The 12,684-nt window shown below is 43.4% G+C and overlaps 1 protein-coding gene across 8 annotated transcripts in view; it reads left to right on the top strand.

Moving 5' to 3' along the window:
• Window positions 1–6: 6 nt before the first annotated feature.
• The window catches only part of emid1 (EMI domain containing 1), a 39,431-nt gene continuing 26,753 nt past the window's right edge, over window positions 7–12,684 (top strand). For 2 of the 8 annotated variants that reach the window (XM_061278588.1, XM_061278590.1), the window contains exons 1-3: window positions 8–512; window positions 6,011–6,124; window positions 6,863–6,966. In XM_061278588.1, coding sequence (XP_061134572.1) covers window positions 346–512; window positions 6,011–6,124; window positions 6,863–6,966 — 385 coding nt within the window. In that variant the 5' untranslated portion in view covers window positions 8–345. Of the gene's footprint in view, window positions 513–6,010; window positions 6,125–6,862; window positions 6,967–12,684 lie in introns of all 8 variants that reach the window. The other 6 variants (XR_009714431.1, XM_061278585.1, XM_061278587.1 and 3 more) reach the window with 5 other exon arrangements.

The raw sequence follows: 12,684 nt of genomic DNA, 5'->3' as shown, positions 1-12,684 counted from the left end.
AAACGGGGCAGGGTAAGAAGGACCAAGTAGGCTGTGCTTTAAAGAGACCAGAGGAGCCTATAAAAAGTGCTTTCATGCCCGTTATTGTTCCAGCTCCATGTGCGCAGTCACACGAGGCGCACAATTAACGCACGTCACGATAATCGCTTTGAGTGATTAAATAATCGTGCACAAAAGCTCACTGGACACCAACATAATTAAGTGGATGGGATGCGGGTGTTTTCTTGAACTGCCTCTTTTTGACACATCTCACTCCTGACTTTTCCCAAGTTGGCTCTCTATACCGGAGGAAGTGCGGCTCGTCAAATTGTTCGCAGCTGCTCTTCTGCATTTGATGCCACGGCAATGGGACATTGCCAAAGGGAGAACGTGTTCGAGCGTTGCAGGAAAAGTTTGCTTTGGACAGTGCTGGTCCTCTGGCTGTGCATGCCCGCTGAAGGAACCTGGAAGACTGGACTTTACAAAAGCAGAGAGCAAACTGCAGCCTCTCATACCTCCATCTATCTGAAAAGGTGAGCATCTTTCATTCATGCATTCTGCGCGTGCGGAGATGACATGACGCTATTTTGAAAACCCGCACTCACATTGTCATTGTGCGTCGACTCATGCTTCTTTCCTTCTCCATCAATCAAACGGGTCTTATTGTATTCCTGACATTTGGTTTCCCTTTTCCTGTCCATGTGTGCTGAGTGCTCTCATCCTGAAGTTAGCCCACCCTCTAGGTGCACAAAATGCAACATCTAAAGTTGTCCTTTATTCTGGCGTCTGATTAAATTGAGCTTCTTTGCTTCTCTTCTGAAAAAGGAAACTGATATGTTTTAACAATACACCTATTGTAAATATTTAAGGTGCCACGAGTAGTGGCAAATAATGAAATTCCATTTTAAAAGGGATGCTCGCCTGTCCTCTCATTTTAGATTCGAAATATTTACATTTGAATCCTTTATTTATTTATAGGTGTATTTATGCAGTGTATGCGAAATCTTGTTTGAAAGAGACCGTTGCATAATGCTTTGAACTAAGAAAGAAAGAAAGAAAGACCTGTAATTTATTGATTGATTGTGAAGTACGCATTCTTGTCATTTTGGTTAAGCGTAATAAGATAATGTCCACTGTGATCATGAATTCATCTGTATGGTGCAACTTTTTTTGGGACGATGAGCGCTTAGCCCTTCTGCCTCGCAGCAAGAAAGTGTCTGCTCTAAAACATCCCGGTTGAACATCTGAGCCAAGGATAGGCTTTATGGCCCTCAGAGTGGGTCGGTGGGGCCGTGGGGGGCTTCGATTTAGAAAAACGAGAAGCATGGCCAGGTGGCCTTCATGCTTGTGCTGTATGTACTGGCCAACCTGGCTGCTTGGCCCCCTCCCACTCATGGCCTCAGGTCTGTGGACATATTTACTAAACACAAGCATCTGAGACTTTATTGCATCTGGACTCACTTTCTTCCCTTGAAAGTTGAGAGGTTTACAGTGGATCTGTAAGTGGTAGGTAACATTTGCGGGACGGGAGCTGCTGCGGCATCCTCGGGGGTCAGCGGGGTTTGCGGAGTCATGGGATTGAGAGAGACTAGGAAAGATGTAAGAAATGTTGTCGTGACATTTTGCTTGGATTTTGTAGGCACATAAAAGGGGAATATTGTAATATCTGACAGCTCCTACTAAAATGCAGTCCAATTTAACACCACTGATCACAATTAAAAAAAAAAAACTAAATGAACACCTTTTTGATGCTGTCAAACAAAACTGCCCATTGATCTTACTATTTTGTTAATGCAGCTCTTTTAACATATAATAAATGATGTGTTGGCCTGGTGAGTCCGTTGTCCCCCAGTGAGAATCAGCACAATGAAGTTCAGACGTTCTCATAATAGCAGAGTGAGAAAAAAGGAATGCATTCCCACAGCAGTATTACTCAAATGAAAGGGGATTAACACTACTTGAGTAATTTCTCGACTGGTGCGGTCACTCTGTAGCCGAGTTGATAAAGCGTTCATTCACCCTCGCCCTCTTTTAAATCTACACAGCTCAGTCTTCAGAAAGGAGGGGGGTGGCTTTATTTGGTGCCTCGTCCATTTCTTTATCTTCCCCTTGAGCACTTGTCATGGTCTGAGAGGCAGTCTGAGCCCCGTGGCCCGCCTCATTCCTCATCCATCTTAACCACGTCCACCTTTCTTTAAGTATGGGAATAGAGAGGACTGGGATTCCAGTGGCTCGGTTCTCTGTGGCTTAAAGCGGAAATAGTTCAACTCAATGAAAAAATATATTTGAAAGCTGCAACAAATAACAACACTGGTTATGCTCAATTAAGTTCAGATGCAATATTAAGTGCTTCTTCAAAAAATCAAATTTCCCCAACCCCCCCCCCACCCCCCCCCCCCCCCTCACCCCCTCACTTGCAGCCAAAGAATCAAATTCAGAAGCAGCTTCACATCAGCACTGCAGCATTACAAAAAGAAAACCAATTTTGGTCATCGACAATTTTTTAGGGTGGGCAAACGTGCCCATTATTTTACCCGATGAATGTTTTTTTTTTTTTTTTTTTACAAGCCAGGACACATGATGGCACTCCAGGTGAATCCACCCTCTCACTCACCAACACTTAAAGATGCACACAGCCGTGACACACTCAAAGGCAACAGGTGTCCACACCTGAAAAGCCCAGACGGACAAAGACGTATGAGGGTTCCCCTTGTTTTTTTTCACGACTGCTGTGAGGAGACACTTCACTGTGACCTTTGATGACCTTTAGCATGCTTTGGACTTCTCTGCGTGTTACATGCACACACACAAACGCTTTGAACTTGCAGCACAACATCCCCTGTGGGTCGGATCTTCTTTGGTTCATTTATTTTACAAAGCAATTTGTCTTTTGGCTTTTCAAGCAACTGCAGATCGTTGCACTCCACTTTAGTAATGGCTTTGCAATGTGTCCTCAGCACATTGGCCTCTCCTATGCTATGAAATTAGGTCGGTCTTTTTTATCGACATATATGGGTCTTTCCCTTTTTTGACCATGTTCCAATAGGAAGGTTCTAGTGTGTTCCTTGTGACAAAAACCATCTCCTCTTTCTTCCATGTCTTGCCCAGGCAGTTTACCCTCTGTCACAAAGAAATTTTTGGTTGTAGCCTATCAACATTTCCCAAATCTATTTCCCCTCCCTGTTCTTAACTACACACCCGTTTTATGATAACGTTGGTAAAACTACATCTAATGGCAGTCCAAGGACTTGGCACAGTAGTCAAGCCTCTTGCCACCCCCCTAACAGACAAAAATCACTGACACGTTTCCAAGCAGCATCTGCCCATGCAATTGCCCGCTTTTTTTCTCTTCTCCCAGTCCTCGGCACAAAGTGTACTAAGCCGTCTCATGAAAGATGCAGGCTGTGGGCACTGCAGGGCAACCAGATGGGCCAACGCTGAGGATTTACCAGAACGTCATTTTCAAACACACTCCAGTAAGGAGATGTTATTGACTGTTTTGAAATAAACTAATGGGAGTGTTACTAACTATGACAACGAAGCATTGCAAAATAGTTCTTGAACTGACTCAACCTTGTATGACATTATTCATTTCATTGGATCTTACAGGAGACAACTGCGCTCTATAAAGACAGACAATTATCTTTACTCTCCCAGGCACAAAGAAGGAATGTATCCTTGTATGCTTCCAGAAAGTATTGTTCTCTGTTTTGTCATACGTCATTGTTCATTAAGGTAAGCTACTTCGGAAATTATTAAATGCTCTTCTTATTAGCGGTGGAGTCACCAAAGTTGGTGCTTCCTCTGTGATAATTACCTAAGTGCAAGGCAAAGAGAGCAGGAGGCCATAAAAGTCATCCCCGCTAGTGGCAATCTTTAGCAGTTCCCAGGTACCTCCACATGTCCCCCCCACCCCCCACCCGGAGCCTGGGAAACTGATCTTTATCAGTCGTTCGTGGTGATAAATGGATGAGAAAAGACCACCCCTGCACAATGCCGCTCAACTTAACCGGACGGATCACCTTCGCTATCATTTCCATTAATGATAAGAAATGTGTGTCCCCATGTGAAGACATTGGGATGTCATGCTGTAATCTTAGAGATATTTTGTTACCGACAATCTAAATTGCTGTGCTCAAAGAACGTCTTTTTCCGAGTTTCCTTAGAGTTTTTTGTCGCTGCGTTTAATACGTCCTGTTGTAAGAATTTTCTCAGTGTTTTATGTATGATTGGACTATGGAACACAAATCCAATTGTAAATAGCAAGGATTCCAAATTAGAGATATTATTTGACTGGAGTGACCAAGATGAAGTCCAATGCAATGCCATGTTATCAAAAGGCCTTGACCTCCACAAAAGACGACTACATTGGGAGATGGAAAAAAAAAAAACAGTTCATAACATCAGTATAAGTTAAGAATAGTTTCAATTATGTCATGTAAAAATCAGATATTTTAAACAATGTGTAGACCTTTGCTTTGTTTAACTATGGAAAGACCGGTTCAACTTTTTAGGAAAAATAGACAGCGACAGTGACTGACAGAGGAAACCAAGGTCAGCACGTATGAGCGTGATTGGAAAAGGAAAGTATGGAGAAGGAAAGGAACATACTGCATCATATGTCAAACATGGTGGAAGCAGTGTTATGACAGCAACATACAACGTCATAGACGAGACGCTGTGACTGATGGATTGTGAAAGACGATCAAGAAGAAGGTGGACTTCAGGTTACTTGATGTCCATCCCATTCTTACCGCAGTGAACTGATGTCAAATTGTTATCAAACTCTCCAAGGTTAAGTTGCAGTTAAATTGCTTTCAGGAGATTTCCAGTACGGATGTGCAGCCCTAAAATCATCAACTTTAAGATTCTATTTGGAGACGATAGAGTCGAATCTAACAGGAGTGTTTCCAATTCTAGCGCAGATGGAAAACAGTCGCAACATGGTTAAGGTGTACCTAATTAAGTGCCTTGAGCGATTATACAAAGAGTTATAGTAGAGTGAATCTTTTCTTCAATCAGGCAGATCTATGTGTGCGGCCACCACCACATGTGGAGATTGTTAATGGGAGCTGCTTAGCATCCTCTGCCTTTGGCGCTTTCTTTTAGTTCCTCTCACACTAACATATGGTCATGCGTATTGACAAACAGACGATGGTGCCCCCCCCCCCCCCTCCCTCATGCTTCCAAGCACATTGGCAGCAGAACACACAAAATTGTGCGCTAAGTGGCCTACAGTTTCCTTTGTGGTTTTGAAATGGAGCTCACTGTTCCAGCGTTGCGCACTTATTGATTGTGTAAACACACCGTGGTAATAGTTTGCCATGTTTGTCCTCCAGCCATCAACATGTGAATGTAATCGGGAGCTGTGTTTACATCATTGTTAATAAAATCATGGGAACACATCACATTTAACTACTTCAGTGTGTGATTTTTTTTTTGTGTGTGTGTGTGTTACGACACAACCCCAAATTGCGTGATGAGGAAACATTTATTTCTCTATTTATGTATTTATGTATTTATGTATTTATCTATTTATTTTCAATTGAATAAGCTTCTTGTCCTGTCGGAGTGTATTTCACACTCCCAGACACCGGGTGGGAAAATGTCTGACAAAGCTGAGAACACAGAGAGGACTGGTGACCTTGCATTGGCATGTGCTGAAACACTCCCGTCTCAGTATGAGACCTCATCTGCTCTTTAGGATGACATCTGAGAGCTGAATGCAAATGAATGGACACAACAGTGTAAACAGGACTTACAATGCACTTGTGCATATCTCTTGGTGGAATTAAACCGTGCAAACACCATAAAGGAGTTTCGAAACAAAGGGCTGGGGGAGGGAGAACGGAATCAAAACAACGGGATAGTGAATGTGACCGTCAAGCTCATTTCCTGTCGTAACGATGCCATGCGAGTGTCCTCGTAACTGTTTTCAGATGTACTACTTGAATTATTCACCTCCTGGAATGCTATTTTCATGTATCTCAAGAACAAAAGTGTCTTCAGATTTCTTTTTGTGTCCCTTCAGAAACTGGTGTCCTCATACGGTCACAAAGACAGTGAGTTGCCAGGTGCAGAATGGGACGGTCGTGCAGAGAGTTTACCAGACGTGCCGCTGGCCGCAGGGATGTGCCGGAGGCAGGTGAGCAGAATGCACTTTACGTTTTTTTTTTTTTTGGCCACCCATTCATATAGACAGCTGCAGCTTTCACACTACAATCTCAAAAATATGACCTTCAGGTGACTGTAAAATGATAACTCACCTGCAACCTGCCTTAGCTTACATTTTGTTGCCAACCAATACAGATTTCATAAGTGAGGTAAGCACCCTTTATTTGCCCCTCCGATCTGTCATCATGCTTTTTACACTTTGATGACAGCAATGCAAGTTCGCTTGCTTCATACTGGAACAAGGTTCGGCTGCCATGTGTTGAGTAGCTGTTTTTTTCTCCTGGAAGTCTTAAAACCTGGCACTCCACTCTTGAACAACCCGTTCACAAAAACGGCAGAAATACTGAACAGTATTTTCAGTTTACATTTGCCCAAATTATGAATAAACTTGTTCATTGACCACGTTCGGGCAGACTAAAAAGAATGGACTGGAAATAAGACATAAGAGGCCATTACTTAAACAAAGCTTTATTCTTTCAGGAAACATCTATACTACAAGAAGAGCATGAAATGTTGGCCTTTCCGCCCCTCCTTTTTTTAAACTTTGTTTACTTGGTCACATCCCTTTTCCTGACCCTTTGTCAAATTTATAGTCATTTGTCTGTGCAGTTCTCGTAACCACCACGCGCCTATTGTGCAAACAAAAGATCAAACTTTATTGTTCCAATATTTCCTGTGGTGAATTGTGGGTCCATTTTGTATTTTCCAGCTACAGGACAGTTGTCAGACCATCCTATAAAACGGTGTACCGCACTGTGACCTCACTGGAGTGGAAATGCTGTCCAGGATTTAGTGGGACCACCTGTGAAGAAGGTAAGTCCAAACAGGGGAAATAAAATCCATTATTATTATTATTATTATCATTAATGAACAATGATGATAATAAGGTGTATAGTAAATGAAATACTTCAGCCTTGTTTCATCAGGTTAAATTGAGCTGCTGCAATGTTGCCATGGGTCTTTAGTGTGGTTTTGTGGTGTGGCTGGAAATAGTCATCATCCTCTCAAAGTGCCATGTGAGTGTGGCTGTTTTCTTTTTGCCACCACAGTAGCCGCTTGAGGTATGCGCACATGTGTAATGTCTTTCCCCGGGCACAGGCACCCATGCGCAGACTGTCTCGGAAGCTGGGTGGATTGTCTATTTAGGTCCGCACTTGTCTGGGGGTGACAAATTGTCATGCTTTTGTGATTTAAAGCAGATTAAGATTGAGGTGGTCACTTTGTGATGAAAGCAGGGCCTGTTTGTCCAACAACCTGCAGGTGAGCTCCACGTGATCGCAACAGTCACAATACAAAAACGCCAAGTTCACTAGCGGACTAGACTTAACAAAAGCAGCGTAGAGAGGAAATGATCCAATTAAGTTGTTTCCAAAGGAGATTCCCCTCCGGTTGTCATGGCAGCAGGGGGCTGTTGAGCCAGCAGGGATACTGGGATTAACCACTTAACTGAGCTCTGTTTCGGGTGGCTCAGATCACAGTCTGCGCTGAGTAGACGTGACACTTTCCATTGACGGGGGCCTTACGCTCTGGCACGGCGGACGCTATCCAGGGCCACCGGCGCTTTGTTCTGTCCGCGCCATGTGAGCAGAAACGCGACGGGGACCTCAGAACCTGAGAGCGCACTGCCGCTCGCCTCATTCACAGCTTGAAGCCTTAATAAAAGCCGGCCACATGGGCAAAGCTCAAACACGGTGTGGGCTTAAATCTGTTGCCACGGAGCAAAGTGAAAGCTGCAGTTCAATGAGTGCAAGTTTGAAAGGCAACTTCTTAATATCTGCTTGGGACTCCGCCCATCTGTTTTTCTTTTTGCTTGCTACTTTTTGTATTTTTTTTTTGACCTTAAATTCAATTTATCTAACTTGTTAAGAGAAGCACAAACATTCTGTGTGCCTTTTAAGAATCCACTCTAAGATAATATTCTACTAATCTTGAAAAATATATTGTACCTTTGACAGGCCTCTCCTTCCCATCATCCCCATTGTTCTGCTTGTCAGACTGTGGAAAATGGGTATGAGCCGCTCATTTAGTTTGACCCCCCCATCGTTCTTTCATTGGGGTCACCACTGACTCCAAGTCTCAGTATGCATTATTACAGTATTAACATCCTGGCTGCCTTAGAGTGTAAACCGTGCACATGCCGACAGCGCTCTCACTGATGCGGTTAAAAAGAGATGAGAGTTGTTTTCTTTTGTGTCCCTCCGTTCTCACCAGCCCCCTGCCTTCCAGCAATCGACAAACACAAGTCGAGATAACATGTCGCTGTTTTAGTTTTGCGTTTCCCAAAACCAAGGCGGCAGCAGCAGCAGCATGCTGAGATAAATGAGGGAGGATAATACGGAACGATGGTGCCATGCTATGCTGTCACACAAGATTTCAGGCCTAATCGTATTCTGACTTGTAAAGCAAAACATGACATCACATCAGGGTTCATAACCAAGCTTGCACTCCTTCAAAGTCCATGCGGGGTAAGATAACACGACATCCAACATGCGCGCTTTTTCTGACCGTCTCACCCCCCCGACCTCAGGCTTTGGCTGGAATTCCAGGCCAGTGGTGTAATTACTGACTTCTAATTGTTTTCTATGAGGTTTGGGAGATATTGTCTTACCTCTGGACCGCGAACATAATGGTCTTTTATCGCTGATTGAGTCCAAAGGAGAAAAAAAAATGTCTAAGTATTTGCAGATGGGGGAAATTTCATAGGCTGCCAGGAGTCGGGATTTAATGTATGCTTGGTTAGCATTGGCATTCCATAGAAGTACGGTAAATGCTTCTTTTCAGATGGCATAACATCCAAAATAAATATGAAAATTAGACCTCATTAAGAGACAACGACATCAGGATGGATTCAACTTTTCAAGTTGGATTATAAATATTTTATCCTCATGCTAAAATGGAGCCGGTTGCCAAACGTTATCGGAACATTTATCTTCTCCTGAGACCGTGACTATCGACGACACTCGATACCTTGCTTGTGATGGATTGACAAGAGCCATCAAAGACCTGAGTGAACCTTATCAGGTGGGGGTAGAAGGTGGGCAGGGGGGCTGCCAGGCTGCCGGTGGGTTAATTTACGCACGAATTAACATGGCTGTCAAAGCTCCACTGCAGGGGGTACTCATCAAGACATATCTCAAAGCCATGCGGAGGAGGCCGCGGTTTTTCAGATGCAATTTGCGGTATGGCCGGGAGGCTGAGGCGCGTTGTCCTTAATAATCCGCAGAAACCTAATCTGTGTTTTCACAGCTCTGCCTGGCCTTATCACCGCCATACACACTAAACCCCGTGCTTTAAACATCATTCAGTCACACTTTGCAAAGCAAGAGTGGGAGTGCGCATGAATGTTATATGTGCCCGTCTAAGTGCGAATGAGGGTTTGGAGGCAGGAAATGTTGCGTACGAGGATTTGTTCAGTGACAGATGCAGCTGTCTGGTGTGATTAGTTGCTGCAAGGTGGCAGGCTTTAGTAGCTGTGAGTAGAGGAAGACCAGCCTGAGGTGAACTAGAGCAGATGATCTCCTCTCCCACTACTACAACAAAGCTATGAATATTTTAAAACTGCCAACACATCGTCCATTCAAACGCCAGACTCTGCTGGAGGCATTGCTCCAGATGAGCAAGCGGCTTTCTCTGGCCCACCAGGCGTCCCTCACGGGAAGAGACTGACTACTTATTAAATTGAACAGATCCACCACTGACAAGTTCAAATTAGCATAACGCCAGTAGATACTAGCAACGCTATACAGAGTATATACAAATATTTTTTTTTATACATATATCTTTTCACAGACTGTGATGTACTTGGAGATGACCAACACAACAGACTTAATAGATTTCATGTGACGTGCAAACTTTCCAGATCAGTCTGCCTTGAATCTGAGTTAAATTTTATGTATCTGGCTGCTGAGCTGGAAACGGCAATTCCGCTCACTGATTTATTTATTATTTCCCAACACTTCCCCTGGGAGCTCATTCAAATCTGTTTTTCCTACACTTAGAAAGAAAGTGGGCCTCGTCAGCAGTTCAAAAAATAATAATAATAAAAATATATACCGCCACTGATATTGGATAAATGTCCCATAGCAAGAGTCACCGCGACCAGACCCTTTTTTTTGTTTTTTTTACTGTAGATGGATATTTGAAAACTCTTTTGGCAGAATTGCTAGCGTTTAATTTAAATTGGTGGCTTTCTTGGAACGAACTTGGTTTTTAAGCATAATCCACAAATGTTCAAAGCATTGGAGTCTTTTAGGAGGGCCATTCTAGAAGTACTTTTTATTTCGATGAGATAGCCATTCTAGAAGCTTAATGTTTGACTGCTTTCTCCATTTGGGAACTCGTTTTAGTGTATGTTTGAGATCATGGTCTTATTGGAACACCCAATTGCCCATATTGGCAGATAAAATATCAGTCTAACTTGACAGTGCATTTTGAAGCAGGAAATTATTTCTTGGTCAGCCCCAATGGTGATGAAAATGTTAACTTAACATTAATGGTAGCCTTTTCTGTTCTTGGTTAGATTCTTAGCTCTTTTAAAAATGTGCATAAGATTTCTACGATCTCACTCATAACCAACTGTCCTGCTCATTATTATTTTTGCCTTTCTTTCATACAACCAGTACTGTCGCTCTATTTTTGTGACTTTTTGAATCACATATTTTAAGAGACTCCAACAGCATCTTTCTGATTTTGCATGAATTATTTACTTACTTGATTGAATTGATTTGATTCCTTATGCTGTAGTAGTCAGTGGTTTTATACACACCACTGGTTTTCACGACGTAGCTGCTTGTTTGGCTCTGTTCTGAGCTCTTAAACACACATTGTATAACGTCGATTGATTCTAAGCGGGTGGGCTATTATGGAGTCGACCTTGAAGCCGCCGCTCCCATGTACTCTCAACCACAAACAAGCCACATCACACACATTTTACTGCGGTTTGTAGTGGTGACATCACTTATGGGCGCTCAATCGCAGACCTCCCTAACTAGACCCCCCCCCCCCCCCCCCCCCCGCCTCCGCGGGTTCAGTCGCCTCTTCCCAGCCAAACTTTGAATGCAACAGTTGACTCTGCTTGTGCTGTGAGTTTAACCGCTACGTTGGTTCCCATCTGTTCACGTGGCGTCTCATTCGATGCCGAGCAGGGATGAGATGAGCGGTGCTGATGGTTACGATTAGTTCTGGACGAAAAAGGCGAGTAAAGATGATCTGCGGCCGCGTGCTTGAGTGCTCGGCTTTGAATAGTCTCCAGCAAAGATAAATGACTTCACTTCAAGGGCCAGACGAGAAGAGTGGAGCGCAACACTACGTGCCTCTAAAACTCAAGTGACTGATGTACTTTATGAAGCTGTTAGATTACATGGCAAACAAAAGCGGGATTTACAGGAAGTGCGAGGAAAAATATAACTACAGGATTGTGTGACTTTCCAGGATTTCCACCGTGCCAAGTATCAAATCATTCAACAAACACTCCCAAATTTGTGAACGAATCTTTGCCCAAGGACTGTGAGGTATTGTTGGCGCAGTTGACATCAATGAGATGATCTGTCTATGCAAGGATGCTAATAATTGCTCCAGAAATACTGTCGTCCTCTAATTGCTTAGGGATTAGAACCTTACTAAGTTATATTCCATCTGGAGCATTTTCAAGTATTATGAGTCCAACCCTGGAATCTTTGCTGCCTGAGGAGCTTTTTATTAACCACCTTGACAACCTCAAGTATAGGTCCAATAACAAAGCACCACTCAGGTTTAGGTCATGGAGCAGTTCCTCTTAATCATGCCCTTCAAGGTCTCACTGTCATTGCTCACATGAGAATTGAAGTCCCCGAGCAGAACAAGGGGAGTCTCCAGCCGGAGCGCACCCCCTCCAAGGACTCGACATAAGTCAGGACATCGACCCTTCACACACATAGCTTTTACATTTCTTTCTTAATGTGGCTCCATCTGTTGGAATAAAAGCTAGAAAAAAAAGAAAAGCGTGAGTGAGATTCCAACTCTTAAGTGTTCTGTGACTTTGGAGGAAGAATATTTGCTCAACTTGCAATGTATGACCTCGGGGGAACTTGCCATCAGGAGTTCCACTGTGCTACTTGCCATCAGGAGTTCCACTGTGCTAAATTCTTGTTGAATCATTCTGATTTCACTTTTCTGTAATGCTCACTTGTTTTATGCATTATTTTAGGGCCACAGTCCATTTCACTATCATGCGGGGAATCCCACCACTCTGTTATGTTTCATAACAAGTGAAAGTACCATTTGCATCCATAGACCATGTGAGGCATGCCCCATTAAGCAAAGTGTTTGTTTCTGCTTGGCTCTTTGGCATTTCCTCGGGTCACATCCTTTTTTTACTTGAACAAATTAGCCAGTGCTGGCGGCCATGTGCAATTTAGCTGCAAAGCATCAACATCTAGTTTGCAGAGCATGGCACTTTCTGGCACCTTCATCCTTGGAGGGACATCTTGTTTTGATTACCTCGGGGGAGCGTTGTGGACTTTGTGTTTTAGTGGCCCACGTCAGGAGGACGTT

Source organism: Syngnathus typhle, linkage group LG5, assembly GCF_033458585.1.
Source record: "Syngnathus typhle isolate RoL2023-S1 ecotype Sweden linkage group LG5, RoL_Styp_1.0, whole genome shotgun sequence".
Classification (NCBI taxonomy): domain Eukaryota; kingdom Metazoa; phylum Chordata; class Actinopteri; order Syngnathiformes; family Syngnathidae; genus Syngnathus; species Syngnathus typhle.
Note: the sequence above shows the minus strand (reverse complement) of the source record. Positions and strands in the feature narration are given on the sequence as shown.